At 43.9% G+C, this 24,082-nt stretch overlaps 1 protein-coding gene across 1 annotated transcript; it reads left to right on the top strand.

The window, feature by feature from the left end:
- The first annotated feature begins 13,398 nt into the window (after positions 1 to 13,398).
- Positions 13,399 to 23,223, top strand: LOC126193075 (succinate dehydrogenase [ubiquinone] cytochrome b small subunit, mitochondrial). Its single transcript, XM_049932658.1, has 3 exons — positions 13,399 to 13,554; positions 16,351 to 16,702; positions 22,915 to 23,223. Exons 1-3 carry the CDS (start codon positions 13,509 to 13,511, stop codon positions 23,090 to 23,092), a joined length of 576 nt encoding a protein of 191 aa, XP_049788615.1. The 5' UTR covers positions 13,399 to 13,508; the 3' UTR covers positions 23,093 to 23,223.
- The last annotated feature ends 859 nt before the right edge of the window (positions 23,224 to 24,082 follow it).

Genomic DNA, 24,082 nt, shown 5'->3' with positions numbered 1-24,082 from the left:
CAATAATCAATATAGTGACTTTGAACATAAAGGAAACTAATACCATGAATTTCAGTGTGAAGAGCAAAAATGACAATGTTTAATTAAATGTAGATCGCACCTCTATAGACTGTGTAACAAATGCAACATTTCTGGGAATGAATATTGATTCTCAGTTGAAATGGTGTGAACACACAAAGGTATTTCAAGCAGAATGTCATCAGCATGTTATGCTCTTAGAATCCTGTCATCAGTGTGTAACCTGCAGTGTTACATATTGTCTAATGGTTTCGGCGACAAGAGAAGTGGTGCGAAACTGCATTGCAAATTTCACACTTCTCTTACTACAGTTAGCATACTCGAAATGTTTAGCTGATCCTCTTCTCTGGATATGCAGTGGCGTCGATCTCCATAACTTCTTCTCTGAAGAAATAATGCTGATTAAAGGAACCAAAAAATTACTATCTCTATCACTTGAAATAACTCGGTACTCTCATACTTTCAGTTCAGCTCAGGTGTATTTTCCTTTCCACAAGTTTCATATAAGCATACATACTCTTGCAAGTCGACTACACTGATACCCATTAGATACAGTTAAATATAATCACAATTGCCTGATTTTAATAACCAAATAATTTATAGATGTCCTATGCGTCTTGCTTCATTCAGAGCCAAGACATGAAGTAAGTTAAAAGTCTATAGTCAAATGTTCGTTTTTCTTTTTTTTCAACAATCACATTCACTAACACAGGAAAGAATAGCATTTAATTACTCCGTGTCCTCTCACACAGCATTTGTGGCTCTTGCAGCAAATACTTGTCAGCATCGTTCGACTGCCCCGCTTATCGTCTTTAACATGACCACCATCAAGTGCGGAAGATCAACAATGGCCACAACATGGACAGTGCACGCCGCCTAATGACATCGTGGACGATCATCAAGTCAAGAACGTCGTGGTTTACCCCTCAGCTATGCAGTCTCCTTTGGCTGATTTGAAGCGCTGACGAAATTCCAGAACTGTGATTCGAACCTTCCTAAGCACAGGTTTGCACATTCTTATATGTCTACTGTTGCAGCAACCCTCCCCCCCCCCCCCCATGTCGTTTGTCTCGGCGATGCCAGTCGTCTTGACCGGGCCGGTTTCTGCGGCAGTAGGCACCATGCTTTCATAACAGTGCTGGCCATTCCATCCGCGCCAGTTTCCAGGTCAGCCTCCCTCCCTCCCTGAGGCTGTACCACGACTGCCTTCTGCCCACTGTTGCAACGGCACTGGCCGTTATGTCTCGTCAGGCTTGTAGTTTGGACGCATCTTTCTGACTGTTGCACCCAAACACTCCACACCAAGTGCTGCAAGCCTCCGCCCCCACCATGCAGACCTCTAGTGATGCACTGTTCACTGCTACTGCACTCCCGGCATCGGAGGCATCCTGCACAGGTCTCTGCCTGCTAGTGCTGCCTGAACAAGTGTCACCCAGTGGGTTTCTCAAGCTACCTGCTTTGCAAAAAGATAACCCTGAGACTTGGTTCACCTTAGTGAATCACCTACTGGACATCCACGACATTTCGAATGACAATGCCCGTTTTGTCTGCCTGGTGAGCCACCACCACACTCATATGAACTTCATCAGCAACTTGCTTCTCTCACCGCCTGCCTGGGCCAAATATTCGATGACGAGAGCACTGCTTTTCAAGCGCCTTTCTCACCCTCCTATGGATGCTATCCACCACATTATTCATGATAAGCACCTTGACGACTGCTCCCCTTCACAGCTTTGGCGGTGCGTATGTGCATTAATCGATGATCAAGCATTGCCTGACGCCATGCTTTGGACATTGTGGATGTTCAAACTACCTTCGGATCTACAACTTCATTTACTGTCTCATGTCGCCAACCCACTAGAGGTTCTTTTACACGTGGCGGATCAGGCCTACACTATCATACATCACCGTCACCACCTTTCACAAACAATGTCTCCATCACCCTCAGTTCACATGCCTGCACCTTCGGTTCTGTGTCCAGCTGGCAGAGGCCAGCGCACTTGCCTCAGCTGCTAGTCAGGAGATGTCACCTAGCGGCCTACAGGAGGAACTGCCAGTGGACTTCCGAAGGTTGCCGACAGCACCCGAGCAGCAACCCGATCGGCTACCAGCTCTGACGCAGTCAGCTGCGTCCCCCTTCCGTACCGCACTGCCCTGCCAACCAGCCTACCCCCTGTGCTGATTCCACGCTCTTACGGGGATGCCTCCCGCAATTGCTGTGCGCCTTGCGCCTACCCAAACGAGTCCAGTGGTCGCGTTTTGGCGCTACATTCCACCACACTCCTTCAAGATGCCTACTGTCTGATGCTGCACCACCCGCACCTGCAGCGCGACGCCTTTACATCAATGGCTTGTCATCGGGCACTCGCTTTCTCGTCGACACCAGCGCCGACGTCAGCGCTATCCTGGCCAAGCATGCAGGCAGCATGCTTTCACCTGTTAACCTCGCTTTGATCGCTGCAAATCATTCTGCTATTGTGGTCCTTGGCTCTATCAAGATGTCACTTCGCCTATCACCTGTTCAGACTTTCCCTTGGACTTTCCACATCGCCGACATGGATGAACCTGTGATTGTGTTGGACTTTCTACATCATTACGAACTTTCACCAGACCTGCAGGCCACCGCACTCTGCCATGCATCTGCTTCTACTATTCTGTGCTTGAACAAGTTCAGCCTGACTTCACTCTCCACCTCCTTGGCTACGCTTTCTACTTGTGCATCTCTGCTCTAGCGTTTTATTACACGGCTGTGCTCACACAAATCGACGAACTCCGCACCCAAAACGATGAGTTACGCACCCACATTGCCTCTGCCTCTGCTGAATTGTCACACGCACGGCGTACAATTCGCTGCCTGTCTGCAGAGCCGCAACAAGAGGAACCAACACTCATGTCTACTGTGTCTTCATACTACATTGCTACTGTGTCGAGCTTTCCACCATCTGCTGCCATTTCCGTGTCGCTGTGACGACTCTACAAGATGCTGATGATGTTCTCACTTCACGGGATTCCTTGCATCGCGTGGCTGCTGTGCCACGCCCTAGCTCATCGTCTACAGTCGACGCCCCACTCACGCCATTCCAGCCTGGCAAGGTCAGTGAACCGTCGTTGCATCGCCTCCCTTCACAGGTATCAGGGATCAGCAATGGCACCTATCATAGATCTGTACCACAGACAGCCCACCTGTACATTATAAAGCTAGGCGTCTTAATGCATCCAATCCTCTGCGCGTGAAAGAAATCGTTCAGGATTTATTGGCTTCAGGCATGCTCCGACCATCTGACAGCAACCGGTCTTCACCTATCCAACTTGTCCCTAAGAAGGATGGCTCCTTACGGATGTGCAGGGACCACAGGTCCCTTAATGCCCGGACAATTATGGATAACTACCCCATTCCTCATATCCAGGATTTCACACAATTACTAAATGGCTCCAAGTTCTTCTCTGTCTTAGATTGTTCGAAGGCATATCACCAAATCCCTATGCACCCGCTGGATATTCCGAAAACGACCATCATCACACTCTTTGGCCTATTTGAATAATGTTACACGCCTTACGGCTTGAAAAATGCTGCGCAGACATGGCAATGGTTGATTGGTTCCATTCTGCTTCCTCTGCCTTTTGCTTTTGCTTATTTTGATGAGATTCTGATTTTTTCCTCCTCTGCCGAGGAGCACCAGGTTCACCTCGATGCTGTCCATTCGGCCCTCACAGTCAATGGCGTGGTGATCAACCACGATTAATCTCATCTCTGTTCTACATCAGTTACATTCTTAGGTCGTACTGTCTCAGCCGACAGCCTCCGGCCAATGGATTCTCGTATCGAAACCATTCTCGCCCTGCCTCTTCATGAAAATTATGCTCAACTCCGTCGTTTTCTGGGTATGGTCAACTTTTACCGACGCCATATCCCTCAGCCTGCCTCTGTCCAATCAGCCCTCACTGACGCCCTCTCCGTAAAAAATACCATGGGGAAACGGAAGTTGGACTGGACTAAACCCATGCTCGATGCATTTGATAATCTCAAAACTGTCCTCATCAAAGCCATCACACTCGCCCACCCCAATCCTGAGGCCCATGTTTCTATTGCAAATGGCGTTAGTGACTCAGCTGTGGGCGCTGTTTTACAACAGCGCACTGCCGACGCCACCCAGCTGCTCTTCTTCTTTTCAAGTGTAAGTGGTCAGCTTTAGACCGCGAACTCCTCATGGTTTATGAGGCAATCGAACACTTTTGGAGTGACCTCGAGGGGCGACCTTTCACGATCTACTCGGATCACAAGCCTCTCGTGGACGAGATACACAGCCTGGCTAAGAACCTACCTCCACGACATGTCCGCCATATGAACTATATTTGTCAACATTCCTCGGATGCTTGCTACATCTGTGGCACAGAGAATGTTGTAGCTGACTATCTATCTTGTATCTTGGTGCTTATCACACCCGTGAATTTAGATGACCTTGCCCGACTCCAGACCTCTAGTCCTATCCAACCTCTTGTCCTGCACGGGTCGACAACCTCAGTCCTTTGCGACGTTTCTATGGGCACTCCTCGCCCTTGGTACCACCTGCTCTTCGACGTGGGATCTTCAATGCTTTACACAACTTGGCCCACACCAGAATGCGGGCCGTGACGAGGCTAGTTGCTAAATGCTTCGTCTGGCCCGGCGTGCGGCATGACTGCCGCACTTGGAGCCACACTTGTGTCCCATACAAGATTAGTAAAGTCGGCAGACACGCGTAGCCTCCACTAGGCAAGTTAGATATCACAAGGGGTCGCCTTTGGCATGTCCACATTGACGTGGTTGGGCCACTCCACCCTTCCAAGGGGTACAAATACGTGTTACCTATGATCGATCGCGTGACACGTTGGGTCGAGGCAGTCCCTCTTGTCGACATAACAGCAGGGACCATCGCTCACTCTTTCATGTCCGCATGGGTCGCAAGGTTCAGGTGCCCTGTTTCCCTCACTACTGATCAAGGACGACAGTTCGAATCCACGCTTTTTGCTCGACTGTGCGAGCTGTGTGGCATAAGCTAAATTCCACACAATGGCGTATCACCTGCAGGCGAATGGCCTGGTCGAACGGTGGCACTGAACCCACAAAACCATGCTCATGTGCCATGGTGGGTTATGGTCTGAGACCCTTCCTTGGGTCTTACTCGATATCCGCTCCACCCATAAGGAAGACCTGAATGCATCACTGGCAGAGATTCTTTACAGAGAGCCCTATTCCTTCCAGCAGAGTTTGTGGAGGCCACACCGCCAGCTGCCACCATCGATCTTCTGGCCCTTGTGAAACGGGTATATGCCCACGTCTCTTGCCTGCACATCCCCCTGCCTTGCTCTCATTCCACGCCGCCGGTGTTCGCGCACAAAGACCTTGCATCAAGTGAATTCGTGGTGCTGTGCGACGACTTTGTGCAACCACCTTATTCGGGCCCGCACCGCGTCTTGCGTCACAGAGTGAATACGTTCGTAATTCATCTAAATGGACGGCCCCAAACAGTTTCCATTAACCGCTTAAAACCGACGTGGTCCCTCTCTTACCTGCTTTCCGATCTGCCTGCCATCGCTGCAGCTCTGCCTCCCGACGCCGCAGACGCTTCAAGTGACATTCAGCCGCTTACGCAGCTGTTCAACACACGAGACCCTGGCAGTGCGGTTTCCGACAGGACCAGTTCTCGCGCTGGACGCCATCTTCAACCGCCGCACTGGTACAACTATTACGAGTTCGAGTGAGGAAGCTTCCCTCCACCGTGCCCACGCTCTCCACTGCTGGGGATGGGGTAGGGCTCTGTGGCGCCTATGGTGTAAAGCGCCATATCTTTAGACTCTAGCAGCTTCGGACTACCTTTTGTTCTATTCTTTTCGGCGTGCAACTTTTGTACTGCCATGTTGTTCTTGCGTACTTCAGTGCTAAATAAACGTATAAACAATATCTAAAGTGTGTTATTACTGCCCTATGATATGTGATAACCACAACTCATGATGCAAACTAGGAATTAGAGAGTTTGACGGCGTTTTTCGACTTGGTGATTTAAAATTTGGGTATTCTCTGCAAAACATTTTTAAAGCTGTACATCTCTTGACATATTTTTATTTAATTGGACAGCTTTATGACATTAAAACATTTAATTATTGGTTGTTCTAAATGAAAAGGAGTTGGGAGTGACTTCACCACAAAAGGACTTGGTCCAGCACCTGACAACACTCACAGTCTTGATATAACTTGAGACCCAATTTACTTTTCTGAGAACTTACCTTCAGCCAAGGTGGATGCAGATGTTAGTGAGGACAGTTCATAAGAAATGATTTCTCGAATTTCTGTATTGATTGTTGGCAATCTTGATCAGCTTCCTGACCCACATCGTTCCAGGGATACTGTAGGGTGTTTCAATTTTAGGTATCCCTTCAGGTTTGACGATGAGCAAGAAGCCATATGGAAATTATCTGCTGAAAGTAGCGCATTTTCGTTTTTTTCTCATTTTGGTAAAATGGTACCGTACATTGATCGTAATTCTTCTAGCGAAAAACAATGTGGTTGACATATTGTTATGCATCACTGAAAAGCATACTGGAAAAATTAATATATTTGCTGGTAACATAGACTTTTTAAATTGTAAAAGCTTAAAGTGAAAACAAATACACATGCACTACATTCTATAATCACAAGTCATAGCGTAGGATGCAGGACATTATGATGTGTGAAACCTAGGCCCACAATCATGAAGAATGTATCATATTCGAAAAGATCTGAAACAGCCATAGTGAACAAGAACTCGCGCGTGAAGCCAAGTCTGACAATAATTGAGGATTTCACAGCTGAAAGATAAAAATTTTGAATAATGTGATGTCCGAATTTGGACTACATAGTGTATCACTGTGCCAAGAGCGCAGAGAATGAAGTGACACCTCAATTCTCCATGTGCTCTGCTCCATGCGATCTTATTCATAACAGTGCTGCAGCGAGCTACCATGCAATCCAATCTGTAAGAGTGGTGGGGAGAAGTCAGCTAGTGAGCTATCTTGTGATCTGTTCCCTGAGAATGGTGAGGAGCAGCGAGCTAGTAAGCTAGCTTATGATCCGATCTCTGAGAGTGGTGGGGAGCAGTGAGCTAGTAGACGCAGCTTAACAGTCCGATTGGTGAGAGTGGTGGGAGCGCAAAGCTATTGGAGGGGGGGGGGGGGAGGGTGATGCCTGGGTCGTCCTGCAATACGCTCCTACTTCACACTGGTTAAAGACTGCAGCTAATATGATTACTGACAACACATTCCGAGTGTGATGCTGAAAGTCAAAACATAAGCAGCAACAATTCACTCAGAAGTGTGTGAATGCTTATTTGGCTTCTGAAATTTGAGATTCTACACTCCTGGAAATGGAAAAAAGAACACATTGACACCGATGTGTCAGACCCACCATACTTGCTCCGGACACTGCGAGAGGGCTGTACAAGCAATGATCACACGCACGGCACAGCGGACACACCAGGAACCGCGGTGTTGGCCATCGAATGGCGCTAGCTGCGCAGCATTTGTGCACCGCCGCCGTCAGTGTCAGCCAGTTTGCCGTGGCATACGGAGCTCCATCGCAATCTTTAACACTGGTAGCATGCCGCGACAGCGTGGACGTGAACCGTATGTGCAGTTGACGGACTTTGAGCGAGGGCGTATAGTGGGCATGCGGGAGGCCGGGTGGACGTACCGCCGAATTGCTCAACACGTGGGGCGTGAGGTCTCCACAGTACATCGATGTTGTCGCCAGTGGTCGGCGGAAGGTGCACGTGCCCGTCGACCTGGGACCGGACCCCAGCGACGCAAGGATGCACGCCAAGACCGTAGGATCCTACGCAGTGCCGTAGGGGACCGTACCGCCACTTCCCAGCAAATTAGGGACACTGTTGCTCCTGGGGTATCGGCGAGGACCATTCGCAACCGTCTCCATGAAGCTGGGCTACGGTCCCGCACACCGTTAGGCCGTCTTCCGCTCACGCCCCAACATCGTGCAGCCCGCCTCCAGTGGTGTCGCGACAGGCGTGAATGGAGGGACGAATGGAGACGTGTCGTCTTCAGCGATGAGAGTCGCTTCTGCCTTGGTGCCAATGATGGTCGTATGCGTGTTTGGCGCCGTGCAGGTGAGCGCCACAATCAGGACTGCATACGACCGAGGCACACAGGGCCAACACCCGGCATCATGGTGTGGGGAGCGATCTCCTACACTGGCCGTACACCACTGGTGATCGTCGAGGGGACACTGAATAGTGCACGGTACATCCAAACCGTCATCGAACCCATCGTTCTACCATTCCTAGACCGGCAAGGGAACTTGCTGTTCCAACAGGACAATGCACGTCCGCATGTACACTCCTGGAAATTGAAATAAGAACACCATGAATTCATTGTCCCAGGAAGGGGAAACTTTATTGACACATTCCTGGGGTCACATACATCACATGATCACACTGACAGAACCACAGGCACATAGACACAGGAAACAGAGCATGCACAATGTCGGCACTAGTACAGTGTATATCCACCTTTCGCAGCAATGCAGGCTGCTATTCTCCCATGGAGACGATCGTAGAGATGCTGGATGTAGTCCTGTGGAACGGCTTGCCATGCCATTTCCACCTGGCGCCTCAGTTGGACCAGCTTTCGTGCTGGACGTGCAGACCGCGTGAGACGACGCTTCATCCAGTCCCAAACATGCTCAATGGGGGACAGATCCGGAGATCTTGCTGGCCAGGGTAGTTGACTTACACCTTCTAGAGCACGTTGGGTGGCACGGGATACATGCGGACGTGCATTGTCCTGTTGGAACAGCAAGTTCCCTGGCCGGTCTAGGAATGGTAGAACGATGGGTTCGATGACGGTTTGGATGTACCGTGCACTATTCAGTGTCCCCTCGACGATCACCAGTGGTGTACGGCCAGTGTAGGAGATCGCTCCCCACACCATGATGCCGGGTGTTGCCCCTGTGTGCCTCGGTCGTATGCAGTCCTGATTGTGGCGCTCACCTGCACGGCGCCAAACACGCATACGACCATCATTGGCACCAAGGCAGAAGCGACTCTCATCGCTGAAGACGACACGTCTCCATTCGTCCCTCCATTCACGCCTGTCACGACACCACTGGAGGCGGGCTGCACTATGTTGGGGCGTGAGCGGAAGACGGCCTAACGGTGTGCGGGACCGTAGCCCAGCTTCATGGAGACGGTTGCGAATGGTCCTCGCCGATACCCCAGGAGCAACAGTGTCCCTAATTTGCTGGGAAGTGGCGGTGCGGTCCCCTACGGCACTGCGTAGGATCCTACGGTCTTGGCGTGCATCTGTGCGTCACTGCGGTCCGGTCCCAGGTCGTCGGGCACGTGCACCTTCCGCCGACCACTGGCGACAACATCGATGTACTGTGGAGACCTCACGCCCCACGTGTTGAGCAATTCGGCGGTACGTCCACCCGGCCTCCCGCATGCCCACTATACGCCCTCGCTCAAAGTCCGTCAACTGCACATACGGTTCACGTCCACGCTGTCGCGGCATGCTACCAGTGTTAAAGACTGCGATGGAGCTCCGTATGCCACGGCAAACTGGCTGACACTGACGGCGGCGGTGCACAAATGCTGCGCAGCTAGCGCCATTCGACGGCCAACACCGCGGTTCCTGGTGTGTCCGCTGTGCCGTGCGTGTGATCACTGCTTGTACAGCCCTCTCGCAGTGTCCGGAGCAAGTATGGTGGGTCTGACACATCGGTGTCAATGTGTTCTTTTTTCCATTTCCAGGAGTGTATTTTCAAATGAAGTGCGGAAACGTGATGTTCTTCCAATCCATCAGTGGTATGAATCAGCAAACCAGTGTTTAATAGTATTAGCTGAAAACAGTCTTGGTTGCAGTTTTAGTTTTTTTATTTATAAACAACGCGTTACACCTTATTTAGACATCTTCAGACTGATATTAATTTGGTATTTCTTAGGACGATCCGTTAGACAGTGTAGCTAAAGGGCATCGTCGAGTACACAGGCCAACATCGCCATCGATAACCTCAGTAAATACTTTCTAGATGGACGTGAGTGACTCCAAGACCTGCATAATGGATTCACATTCACAGGAGCACATAATTATGTGTGAAGGCCTACTATGCGAGTAATAACAGCCCATCTTCGGCTCAGAGGAAGTTTGCGACCGAGTTCAAGCTGAAGACAACCTGTCCAAGTGTATTAACAATCAAGAATTTGATTTGCAAGTTTGAGAGAATGGGTACTGTTCATGATGGCAGTGTTGGGAATGTCGGTCGTCCAAAAAGGGTGAGAGTGTATGAAAACATCGAGACCACACGCGCTGTGTTTCAAACCAGCCCCAGGAAGTCAATCAAACAAGCTGGACAACAGGTGGGAACCAACCACGAGACACTGCGACAAGTTGTTTTTGAAGACCTGCGGCTCTTCCCGTAAAAAATACAAACCCAACACCCATTAAGTCATAGGGCCAAGGAACAGTGGTTGTGGTTCGCTAACACTATTGTCCACAGAAATTACAAACAGGACTTTGATCTGAATATGGTTTGGTTTAGCGATGAAGCCCAATTTCATTTGGATGGGTTCGTCAATAAGCTAAACAGGCGCATTTGGCCGATTGAGAATCCGCATTTCGCAGTCGAGAAGTCTCTTCACCCCCAACAGGTAACTGTGTGGTGTGCAATGTCCAGTCACTGAATAATTGGTGGCACAGTGACTAACAAACAGTATGTGAAGGTTTTGGAAGATGATTTCATCCACGTTATCCAAAGTGCCCTGATTCCGACAAAATGTGGCTGATACACGATGGAGCTCAACCCCATCAAAACAGGAGAAAGTTTGATGTCCTGGAGGAGCACTCTGGGGACGCATTATGTCTCTGGGGAACCCAGAGGACACTATCGTGGCCCTCAATTGGCCCCCGTACTCTCCGGATCTGAAGACATGTGACTCCTTTTTGTGGGGCTATGTTAAAGACAAAGCGTACAGCAATAACCCCAAAATCATTGCTGACCTGAAAACAGCCATTCAGGAGGTCATCGACAGCATCGATGTTCTGACAATTGAGCGAGTCATGCAAAATTTCGTTATTCGTCTGTGCCACATCATCGCCAATGATGGCAAGCATATCGAACATGTCATAACCTAAACCCGAATATCTGTCGTGACGTTTATATGTTGACTAAAGTGTGTGCACGCCGTAGTTTGTAACTAATTTACGTTTTTTTTCATATAGTTCAATAATTGTCGCCCTGTACATTAAATGCGTTCTGTCTCGAAAATCATTTGGGATAGTGCATATGTCCTTATGAATTTTTTGCTTCAAATGGTCGTTCCTGTCATATTCCTTGGTAATGAGGATTCCCCTGACACACTCCCATTTGTTCACATCCGTTTTTCGTAGTTTCTGTTGGAAAAACGCGTTTAGCAACTTTTGACAGAATTGGTATTCAATTTCAGTATGTCACGTTCTGACTGAATGTGTATTTCTGCTTTGAATGATGTTGCTTCTTACCACTGAGTATGCTTTGTAGTGTTAGTGACATAGTATGTAGTTATTGTGACAGGTACTAGTATGCAGAAAAAATATTCAGTTGTACTTGGGATTGTGTGATGTAGTATGAACGCATGCTACTGCATTTATTAAATTCCAGTTATATAGAATTCAATAGTAGATCCAATGTTAAAAGCATGAGAGTGTGTATTAATTGGTTTTAAATTTTTATTTGAGTGTGAGGTTAATTGTAGTACACTAATTTTTGCTATAATGTATTGTTTGTAGGACCTTTTAATTACATGTGAACATATTACGGTAACTACTATTACATTTTTAGCATTTTCAAGGGAGAACACCTGCTCACTAAGCTCACAAAGCAATCTAAGTGGTAAGAAGTAATACCATTCAAAGGAGAAACAGATTCTGTGACAAGATGTAATAAAGTTGAATACCAATTCTGTCAAAAGTTGCTAACATGGAGTACTGCATTAAATGCGAGAAAGTATGAAACCCAGATGAGAACTGAAATAAGAATATGGATGATGTACTTACAACGCATTTAAATCTGAGCAGTTCACACAGGCATTCATAAAGAGGAATAAATGTACATCAGTCCACAGAATTCTTATGCGACGAAACTACTTCTGTGTCATATGAAATTAAAACAAATATGGTGTGGCAGTGATATTTTTCATGTGTGGTGCAAAGTGATAGCAAAAGTGAGCGAGAGTTCTTTTTGGTCAGTTTTTATCTTTGCCGTAAGACTATAGAGTCTCCTAGTTTTTGTTTCTTCTCTGTTGTCTTTTTTAGTTTCTTCTCATTGTGAGTTTTTGCGAATAAATATTTTTTCGTTAACTCATTATACCGGACGGCTATGCAATTATTTGTTGTAGGCAAGTCGCTGAGTAGAAATAAGCATACCGTGGACATAATGTACAATGGTGTTCCGACAAAGGTATCGATTGAACGTGTCAAGCCAGCATGGGTTTTACCCTCTCCGACCTCTGACACCACGCCTGTGCATCAACACATGGTGAACGCAGAGCATACCGAACCACCGTTCAGTACATCGTCCGAGACAGGTGAATCACCACCACAAACAACAACGTCACTGCCCCCGTGACACCCGACGCACGCCAGAGCTGGACGTCGAATAAAATTCAAGTATCAAGATATCCCTGAGGCTCCGCACTTTAAGGGAGGGGGGGGGGAGCTGTGTTGCAGTGATATTTTTAATGTCTGATGCAAAGTGATATCAAAAGTGCGCGAGAGTTTTTTTTGGTCATGTTTTTTATCTTTGTCGTAAGACTATAGAGTCTCCTAGTTTTTGTTTCTTCTCTGTTGTTTTTTTAGTTTCTTCTCATTGAGAGTTTTTGCGAATAAATATTTTTTCGTTAACTCATTATACCGGACGGCTATGCAATTATTTATTGTAGGCAAGTCGCCTACAATAGTATCATCTATTTCGCACAATGCTACACATGCGAGAAGAAATAAAGCAGAATACGACAAACACATTAACAATGTAATTCAAAGAGTGTAATACACACAATAACTCCTAATCAAGAACACACTGTAATGAAACCAGCTTCTGTGTCATGATGAAGTTTTAACATGTGCGAAGGTGTAACTGACTCAAACACATTTCATGCCCCAGATTCTCATTCAGCTCCTGTCCACCCGCCGTGATTTGTGTGTGAGTTTAGATTTGCATCGAAAGATGTGAGCAATTTTCCAAAACATATTTCCGTGTTTGCGTTCGTCTTGGTTCTGCGCAGAGCTCTTTCTCATACGCTAAGGTCTTTTTGCGCAGATTATATGTGCGCTAATGATTGCGCAGACTATTAGTGGCGTATGTTCGCTACCTCTGTTCACCAATTGATTATTTTATCTTTGGAGAAAACTATCTACGGGTGGAGCAAAAAAAGGGATTAAAGTAATAGGTGTTTGCTTGTGTGAGGAACAGGCAACCCTCTAAAGAAATGGCACTCCGTTGTATTTTAAGATCTGTACCAAACTCGTTGCAAGGTATAAATTAATTTATTTCAGTACTAGATCTGAATATTAATATATGAGCTACTGAGGTGTGCATAATATTTTTGAACCTGCAGTGTATATACCATAGGGTAATCGTAATGACATTACAGTTAGCTGGTGCTACCAAAGCTCAACAGAATTTCTGAAACTAGCGTGTATCCAAGCACTCCAAAATATTTCATGTTGTTAGCAATAGCCATTGATAGTAGTGCTAAGCTGGCTTGTGATATGCATAGCTGTTGTGTATGAATTTCTCGTAATTATTCTTATGTTACATTACATTACGTCTACAGCCACGTTAGCTGTAAGCATGAATTGTGTAAATTTTCTGTACATGGCCTGTGCAGTGGTTGAGAGGTGTTGCTCATTTAAACTAATGTATCATTGTCAAATACATTAAATGGAAACACAAGTTTGTTATGTATGTTGCATTAGTGTCTAAACCTCACAGTGTATCAGCCTTTGCCAGGAAAATAATAGAGCTGTAGTTTTTCTGTAATTGGACTGTACATAGTACATAGGTGCGTACGTTGCAGCCACTAAGGTACTCTCATTTCTTATCTGTGTTCATTCACATTCATTTAAAACATTTGGCAAAATGTATGCAAATTTTAAACTGACCGTAATGTAATGAGTACAATGTTCAATAAGTAGGTAAGTTAATGCTTTTAGTGACTTCTGTGCATGACTGAACTTCGAATAATGCAGTAATTAGTTGTACAGTTCATAAATTATGATTGACAATAGTCTTGGCTCCATTTACGCATGTGGAGTTGCAAGCAGTGTCAAAGCAATGGTGATTCTGCGTACTGTGTGTGACCCGATGACAGATTATTTTTATCATGACAAAGATAGTATTTTAGTCTGTTGCTAAAACGGTGTTAGGTATAATGAAAGGAGAGGTAGATCCAGGCAGTGTTCAGGAGTCTGCTGCCATTAACACACAAAGGATTGTATGAACATTTTGCAGAAATTCATACTTCCATCATTTGCATGCCATGATAAATTATTACATGCTGAACCGTTGAAATCTGCATCCAGACAGTGAAATTATAAAGATCTGAAATTGAAAATTGCACACTATTCTGACACAGATTTTACAGTTCTGTTGACAGTGGGTTCTCCAAAGTCTGTTAGTTAGGTTAAAAAAAGAGAGAGAGATGCTAAAGAAATTAACAGTATATGGAGGATGTAGTCATATTCATTGGAATTGTAGAAAAACCTGAATTAGGTGATCATTCTCGAGTTTGAGTATCATTTAGCACTGCTATCGGGAGAGATAATTGGTGTTACTCAAAAGTACTGTGTATTACAGTATTTAATTTAGGTTGATGCTCTTTTTCATTTCCTGTTAACTTTCATCTGCCTTTCAACCAATTGTTTTTGTCCCTTTATGTTTAGGAGGGGGATAATAGCTGCTGTATGTTGTTTGTTGAGTAGATCTTTATCTTGCATACCTTCTGCTGAAACTGTTACTTATTTTCATCATTTCCTGCACAGTTACTTACTTTCCTCCACTGCTAAGTCGTCCTCATTTCATTTTTTGTTTGTTATGTTCTGTCCTTTTCTTGACGTGTTGAGTTGAAAGATAGAATAGAAAATTTGTTGCTATCTGTTGTTCAGCTCTCATATTTGCTGTTTTCCATGCATTTATTAACCATGCATGTGTAAACTTCTGATACGCCAACAGCAGTACTACTTCAGACGCACATGTACTTCAGATCTAATCTGAGAAATGCCATTGATTGCAGTTTGCCAAACATGTAAACATGACAGACAAATGAAGATTTCTAGTTGAGCGAAGTGTATTGTTTAAGATAATAAACTATGATTAAAAGATTGGAGACTTGAAACTGTTGCTCTAATTGTCGTAATTATTGCTCTGCACCCTACTCCGTAATATTTCATTTTCATGGTTGATTTCAAGTCATTTTTCATAGTGATGATATTATTTTCCCAAAATGTTGTCCAAGAACACATTCTTACGTTGCTGCCAATAAAGCATTACACAAGGTATGCAACTAAAGACTAGAACAGGGGTAGTATCAACCAAGGCACTTTTTCTCTGTGGTATATATTTTGGCTTTCTCATAGCCAGTGGGAGAATAGTATCGTGTGTTTTGAGTGCTGGAATTGAAATCATTGGAACATATTCTTAACATGTTCTGAAGCGGATTGATTGGTTGTGGTTTATGAGGAAAAGCTCAACTACGGTTACTGAACAATTAGAGTAGTGATGTCATCTTATATCATGAGCCTCAGATTATTATTATTTTTATTATGCTTACTGTCTTGGGAACTTCAGGGATTATAACCAGTTTTCCTGAAGTGATTACACAATCCGTGGTCATAGTCATGTTGGTATTTGGCACAGTTACTTCAATTCATTGCTGATCAACATGTGTGTTTACTGCTTTGAACATGCTGTTGACAAACTGCTTTGCTCTCATGTCAGGACTCACAGTGAACACCACCAACATTTCTCTGTATAACAAGTAAGTGAATGTGTTGTCCCTGATCTTGACTCTTACCAAGAAACAATGGTGATTTATGACAGTTATGTTGGATGCATCATTTAAGTGATAATAATTTTGTAATTTTTTTTTTTTTTTTTTTTTTTTTTTTTTTTTTTTTTTTTTTTTTGCTGGATAAAGTGCTTTTATTTAATGGGGTCTGACTGTTAGCATGTTCATCAAAATATTAAATTATCAAAACTAAGATCTGTATATCATAAACAGTGCCGTCAGATTACATTGTATCACTTAATGCTCCCTTGTCATTTTCCAGTATGCAAGAAGTTGTCAACAAGCAGCAGCCCCTTGTACAGATTAGGGTCAGCAGTGAGAAAGATGGATTTTCATCCGTCACTTGTCAGTCTTTCAAAGACAAGCAGGAGTGATTGTATGAATCTCTATAGCAACAGAACACAGGCAACATATTTGGTCTGTGCCAGAAATTTTGCTGTTAGCAGTGTGAAAAATGAAGCAGAAAAATCACATGGAGGGGACCATACTAAGTTGTGGAGTGCGGAACGCATACTTGCTGCTGGACTGCTCGGTGTGGTTCCTGTAGCATTAATTTTTCCATCGCAACCACTGGACTGTCTTCTTGCCTTGTCTCTTGTGATGCATAGTCACTGGTAAGGATATTTTGTTTTTAATGTGATATGTAATCCTTATTGTATCTTTTTCTTATAAATTTTAGATTATAATGTGAAAGAAAAATGATTCTGACAAACCAGCTGCCCCTGTTTCCTGTAGTTCAGGATTATTCAGCTCTTGTTCTCAAAAAAAAAAAAAAAAAAAGATTAAAGGCAATGAACAGAATTGCAGAAAACATAATATTTTAATTAATATGATTTGCTGAAAACTTCTCAGATTGTTTCACATGTACAGCTAGCCAGTTTTGGAAACTCCCCGTTTCACCACACTTTGGGTTTGTTGAATGTAGGCTCTCCAATCAGTGGGTATGTAACAACTACTTGACCAACTGCCACCTTGATTGTGGTGGCACAGTGATAATAGCGTACCAATATTCTAACAATGGAAAATCTAGGACGGAATAACAACAACATTATGTAGGATGTTGAGTCACTGACAGGCACACGAAAAATGCTGCTATATGTGTCAGCTTTCGGTCAAAAGGCATTCTTCTGAAGCAGAAGTCATGTACACATTCATACAAGCACAACTCGTGTACACATATGCACTGCCTGTGGCTGCTGTGGCCAGGCTGAGTCGCAGCTGTGCGTGTTGGGAGCAGCAATCAGGTATGGTTGCTGGGGGTAAGGAGGTGGCATGGGGTGGGGATGAGGAATAGCAGGGTGGGGTGGGATGGTGGGAGGATGTATGGGACAGGTTGTGCATCTAGGTCTATTGCAGTGATATGAGCCATGCGGCAAGGGGTTGGGAGTAGGGATGTAGAAGGATATCGCATAGGTTTGGGGGCAACAGAATACCACTGTGCAAAGGGTGGGAAGGATAGTGGACGGCATAATCTAAATTTCAGGGCATGATGACAAGAAGTAGTTGAAACCCTCACAGAGAATGTGATTCCGTTGTTCTGGTACTGGGTGGTACTGAGTCGAGAGGGGACTCCTCCTTTGTGGCTGGGCAGTGGATCCTTGGGGTTGGTAGGTGATTGGAAGGACAAGACTCGATCTGTTTCTGTACAAGATAGGGAGGTTAATTTCGGTCTGTGAAGGCCTCAGTGAGACTGCATTCCACCAGAATCAAATCACTTTCTGCCCCATTCAATTCATCTGTCAGTTCAATCCCGCGTCCCGCCATCCCGATTTAGGTTTTCCGTGATTTCCCTAAATCGCTCTAGGCAAATGCCGGGATGGTTCCTCTGAAAGGGCACGGCCGACTTCCTTCCCCATCCTTCCCTAATCCTATGAGACCGATAACCTCACTGTTTGGTCTCTTCTCCCAAACAACCAACCAACCAATTCATCTGTTTGGCCTCAACCCAACAAACCACCTTTTTCAGTGTTGACCTCTACCTCAAGGGTGAGTACAGCAGTACTTCTGTTCAAATTGAACCTACCAACCACCAGCAATACCTCCAATTAGACAGTTGCCACCCATTCCATACCTAGAAGACCCTTCTATACAGCTTAGTAACTTGTGGACATCACATCTGCAGTGAAAAGCATTCCCTCTCCAAATATACCAAGGGTCTCACTGATGCCTTCAGAGGCCGAAATCATCCTCCCAACTTTGTACAGAAACAATCTCCCTTGCCTCGTTTCTTCAGTCACCTAACCTCTTAAATACCCACAGTCTAGCCACAAGAAGTAGCACTCTCCTCATAACTCAGTACCACCCAGGACTGGAGCAAGTGAAGCACATTCTCCACCAAGGATTTGACTACCTGCTGTGCCCTAGAATGAGAAACAGCATGCCCACTATCTTTCCAAATTTTCCCACAGTGGTATTCCACTGCCCACCAGATCTATGCAATACCCTTGTCCATTTCTACTCCACCCCTGCTCCCTACCCCTTGCCTTGTGGCTTATATTCCTTCAATAGGCCTAGATGCAAGATCTCCCTTACATCCTCCCACCTACTCCAGTCTGATCATGGTCATCTCCTATCCCATCAAAGGCAGGGCTATTTGTGAAAGCAGTCATGTGATCTACAAACTAAGCTGCAACTACTTTGCTTTTGATATGGGCATGGCAACTAACAAGGTATCTGAAACTTCCTGTCAGATTAAAACTGTGTGCCGGACCAAGACTCTGACTCGGGACCTGTGCCTTTCGTGGGCAAGTGCTCTACCAACTGAGCTACCCAAGCATGACTCGCGCCCCGTCCTCACAACTTTACTTCTGCCAGTACCTCGTCTCTGCCAGGAAGTTTCATATCAGCGCACACTCCGCTGCAGAGTGAAAATCTCATTCTGGAAACATCCCCCAGGCTGTGGCTAAGCTATGTCTCCGCAATATTCTTTCATTCAGGAGTGCTAGTTCTGCAAGGTTCACAGGAGAGATTCTGTAAAGTTTGGAAGGGAGGAGACGAGGTACTGGCAGAAGTAAAGCTGTGAGGATGGGGCATGAGTCGTGCTTGGGTAGCTCAGTTGGTAGAGCACTTGCCCGCTAAAGGCAAAGGTCCCGAGTTCAAGACTTGGTCCGGCACACAGTTTTAATCTGCCAGGAAGTTTCATATCAGTGCACACTCCGCTGCAGAGTGAAAATCTCATTTTGGGAACAAGGTACCTGTCTTCATGAATGGCCACTGAAACTGTGGCCAAGAGGTAGCTGGACTATCCAGTTGTCAAACATACTGCTCAACACAATGTGCTTCACTTCATGACTGTTTCACAGCCTGCATCATATGGGTCCTTCCTACCAACACCAGCTTTTTTGAATTGGACAGGTGGAAACTCTCCTTGCAATATCTTCTATGTCCCCGTAACCCCCTTGCCTCAGCCTTCGCTAGTTCCTGTCATCCACTTACTATACCCTTTCCTGCTCCCAATCCAACACAACACAGTACACAGATTTCTAGTTTGCCTACACAACCTCTAGTCTTTTTCCCCCTTCCCTACTTCTCTCCTTTTGTGCTCCCTTCCCAACCCCCCCCCCCCCCCCAAAAAAAAAAGAAACCTTCAAATTGCTTGTGGAAGCCTTACCCTGTCACCACCATGTCAGTGCTTGCTCCCACAAGCAGCACTACACCTTTCCCAACCTCTCCCTGGTATCTCCACCTCCCAGGCCATCACCCACACCTGATTGCGCAGTTACGACTCAGTCGAGCCACAGCACCCAGAGACAGTGGTTGTATGTGTGAGTTGTGCTTATGTGAATGTATTTTCACCTTCAAGAGGAGGCATTTTGGCTGAAAGCTAAAATGTATAGCAGTCTTTCGTAGGAAAGTAGTGCCTGTCAGCAACTCAGTATCCCCTCTATGTGATGTGGATACCCACGTTCTGTTGTTCATAATTTCAGAATAGTACATAAATGAAAGAAAAAATTGTAGAATTGAGTTGTGGCATTATCAGTAAATATTCTAGAACCAACCTGGTCCCACTTAACGTGCAACACCCCTCGGAAACATGTTATCACAGGCAAATGATTTAATTTTCTGTATGATATTCAATACAAAAATGGGCCGGTTTAAAACAGAAATAGTGGCCTAACTGCAATTGGCATCACCATCTTTATCATGTTGATTCTTCCTATGTATGTGGCTTATGCTACCAAAGTTACATGCTACAGTTACTTAGTCAGTCCATCAGATGTTTCATTGATAGTATTCAGATACATATTTACTAGACCACATCTGCATGTTCCCATATTTGGAGCCTGCTGTTTGAACTTAAAGCAAGTGTTACACTTTCATTCATGACCATTAATGGCTGTCTGAATTACTCCAGTAATGCTATAAGTCATCATTCCAGTAGTCTGTAAGTAATAAATAATAACCTGATTTTTCATAACTGTTGCTCACTTAACAGTTTTGTCGACATAGTGAGAGAATCTTCACACTGGTTTGTTGCAACAATAATACACATTTGTTTTCATAAAAATTTGGTTGCAGCTATACTGATTGCAACTTTAGAAATATTTTTGAGAGCTGTACTTTCAGCAAGAACGATTCCTTCTTTCTGACTATTACTCAGGGGCAGAGCTACTCCAAAAGATATATTAAATTATTTTTTTATTAATATATTACCAAATTTGAATTATCTGGAGGTATTTGGAATTCTTCCATGCGGATTTAAATGACTACAGTAAATGTTTTTAGAATCATGGATATTGACTGGTGTATTTCAAATAGGCGTCAGCTAGTGACTTGAAATGGTGGTTTTCTTGTATGGAATACAGCTCTTATGGGCTTCTAGAAGGCTTAAACTAGCTGTGCGTAAAGCAGTCTTACCAATCTCCACATTAGTTTCAATTTCCATTGCTTACAACAAATGGAAATCAGTGTGACTGTATCATCACTCTCAACTCTGTCTCTCTGAACTTCTATTTTGTGCTCTGAAGTGCCATCAATCAACATTCACTATTTTTGTTTTGCCATTGTTAAAGATACTTTCTTGTTTCTGCCATTGGAAGTTCTGTCCACTTAGTAAAGCTATGCCAGGTTTGTCAATGTCTCACTTCAGTCCACTAGAATACAGTAAAATAAGCATCATCACACAGCAATAATTTCATGAGAAGAGACATTTCATACAGGGACAAAACTGTGTCATTACTTTTAGGTGCTAATAAGTTCCTTCTAATGTTTTTTGCTTGATAAAGTGCATTACTGAAGACAGATTTTGTCGTATTTGTGTTGTTTTCGCAGATGGGTGTTAGATAGAATTGCCAAAAAATACATACTTTGTCATATTGAAGGGGACAGTAGAATTGGTAGAACTTTGCAGCACTTAAGAATTTGACCACATTGGTAATAGTCACAGCCTTTCCGAAGTATGGAAAGCAAGAGCCTCATCTCATTTTTACCCAAATGTCCTGTTGCTATTACAACAGTGTAAGTGGATGTCATTTTCTTTTCCTTAGCTGTTCATTTGGCTGTTGCTTGCTTTAGTGCAGGTGATTGGAAAGTCAGTCATGTGAAACATTTTTGCTGAACTTCTGTAATAAAATGGAAAGGGAAATAAGAGCTATTGTTATGCTTACTTTTTGTCATAGGTCTTCCAGTCATTTACAAATGTGCATTGATTTTCCCATTATCAGAACTATTTACAGGTATAAACAACACTAACCTTTCTTACTATATTAGCATTAAGTACTAAACATAATAAAAGTCATAATAATAGCAGTTTGACAGTGATGTTGTTGATGATAAAATGCATAAAAATTTCACTTGTGTTGCACAAGGCTAAAAACAATGAAATATACTTTTTTAATTAAAATAAAAAAGAAACACATTGATTATGGTGTAGTGGCTCAGAAATTGTATGGATAAAAGTGAGAAAAGTTTGCCCCCATAACTGAGTGCCCAGCATGTCGTACTACCATGCACAGAACCTGGGTTCTATTCCTGGTACTGTCCGGAATATTTCTTTTGTGGGAGGACTAGAATGGGGCTCACTCAACCTTATGATACCAACTGAGGAGCTACTTGAATGAGGAGCAGCAGCTCCCAGAACCGGTAAGCTGACAATGGCTAGGAGATTGGTGTGCTGACACCATGACCCTCCATAATGCATCTAATTGATGCCATGTGGCAGAGGGTGATACGGCAGCCTGTTGGCACCTCATTGTCAATGTGCCTGGTCATACAGTGTAGTTTTAATTTTTAAAAGTGAGAAAGAGGAAATATATGTTCTGCTCAAGGCAGAATGCTTGTATTTATAACATGAACTTAAATTGCTAATATTGTGAGGAAGGCAGAACAAGTAGAGGATGCAACAAATCTGCTAAAGAGACTGCCTACACTACACTTGTCAGTCTTCTTCTGGGCTAGTGCTGTATGGTATGGGATCCTTACCAGATAGTGTTGACAGAAGACATATCAAAAAAGTGCATAGAATCTATGAACCCTCTGCCATACACGAGTGTAGTATGAATCACAGAATGGGCATGTAGACGTAGAAGTCTTTGTAAAAATCTCAAGATTGAAGCATCTCTGGTTTTAGTTATCAAACAGTGTGCTTGACAAGTATGTAACTTAGCATTTTTCTCTTCATTTTGTATCCTCATACTTTTTATTATAACTAAGTTAGCAAAACTAGAAATAGTTTCATATCCAGATTTGAAACAATGTTGCTGAGATGTATTGTTTGCATAATGGTTTTGTTACAGATGTATGAAATTTCTGCAGAAGTTAACAAATTGCTTTGTTAATTTATTACTTGTAATTGTGGAACTAAAAATGCATCTTATATTTGTTCCAGGGGTATTGAAGCAATTGTTGTGGACTATGTGCGGCCTATAATTTTTGGAAAAACTTTCCCAGTAATTGCACATGCTTTGGTTTATGTGCTTTCAATATCAACATTGACAGGCTTACTGTTTTTGATTTTCAATGATTGTGGCTTTGCCAATGCCATTCACTTACTGTGGAAACTGTAATTGTGAAACAGTTTCAGAACTAATTAGCATATGAAGTGTGTACTTAAATTAAGTAACATTATGTACATAAAATTGGACTGCAATACAATCATGTAAAGTAATTATTTATTAAATGGTCTTGGTAACTAAAAGTCATTCTTATTACTTTGGTGAATTCAACAAATGGCGATACACTGTAATTGTGAAACATTAATATTGTCAGAGATGTTTCCTTGGGAAGATGAAGTTAGAAATCAAAGTGAACACTAAGCCACAGTAGAAGATAAAACAGAGCTTTTACGGTATATTGATAATTTTTACTTTTGGACTGTGTAACTACAACTGAATGAAACACAATTTTCATGCCATACACATTTCGCCTTTACTCTCTGCAAGGCATCTTCAGTGGCAGGTTGTGTGGACAATTTTCTACATGTTATGTTTCTGTTTCCATTTTTTGTGTTGTTCCTCTTCTTACACAATTGCCACTTGGGGTTTTAGTTTTCCACATTTTACAACACTAGGAACTAAACACTTGTTTTCATCTGACAGTCAGCAACACAAACCAAAATATTGCATCAAAACAAGTTTTCGGTTCCTAGTGCTGTGAAATGTGGGCAATAAAAACCAAAAGTGGCAATTATAAGAAGAGGAACAGCACCAAAATGGAACAGAAAGATAACATGTACAAAATCATTCACACAACCTGCCACTGAAGATGCCTTGCATATAGTAAAGGTGAAACAAGTATGGCATGAAAATTGTTTCATTCAGTTGTAGTTAGACAGTCCAAAAGTAAAAATTACCAGTATACTGTAATATTACACACAACGGAGGAAGACATGGCTACAAAAGTTGAAGATGTTACAACTGAGCTTACTGAAACTAAATTTAAAGGGAAATGGATAATGATATTCCAAAATTCAAGAAGTGCAATGCTCCAATATAAGATGTCACTCTTTGTAAACCAGGGTAAGAAAGAAAAAAAAAAAAAAAAACACACACACAGAC

The sequence above is a fragment of the Schistocerca nitens genome, chromosome 1 (assembly GCF_023898315.1).
Source record: "Schistocerca nitens isolate TAMUIC-IGC-003100 chromosome 1, iqSchNite1.1, whole genome shotgun sequence".
In the NCBI taxonomy this organism is placed as follows: domain Eukaryota; kingdom Metazoa; phylum Arthropoda; class Insecta; order Orthoptera; family Acrididae; genus Schistocerca; species Schistocerca nitens.
Note: the sequence above shows the minus strand (reverse complement) of the source record. Positions and strands in the feature narration are given on the sequence as shown.

Bases quoted from the DNA above. Each gene is read 5' to 3' on its own strand.
- LOC126193075 (XM_049932658.1), top strand. From the start codon at position 13,509: ATGGCACTCCGTTGTATTTTAAGATCTGTACCAAACTCGTTGCAAG. The intron at 13,555-16,350 runs GTATAAATTAAT...GTCATTTTCCAG, and splicing joins TGTACCAAACTCGTTGCAAG to TATGCAAGAAGTTGTCAACA. The intron at 16,703-22,914 runs GTAAGGATATTT...TATTTGTTCCAG, and splicing joins CTTGTGATGCATAGTCACTG to GGGTATTGAAGCAATTGTTG.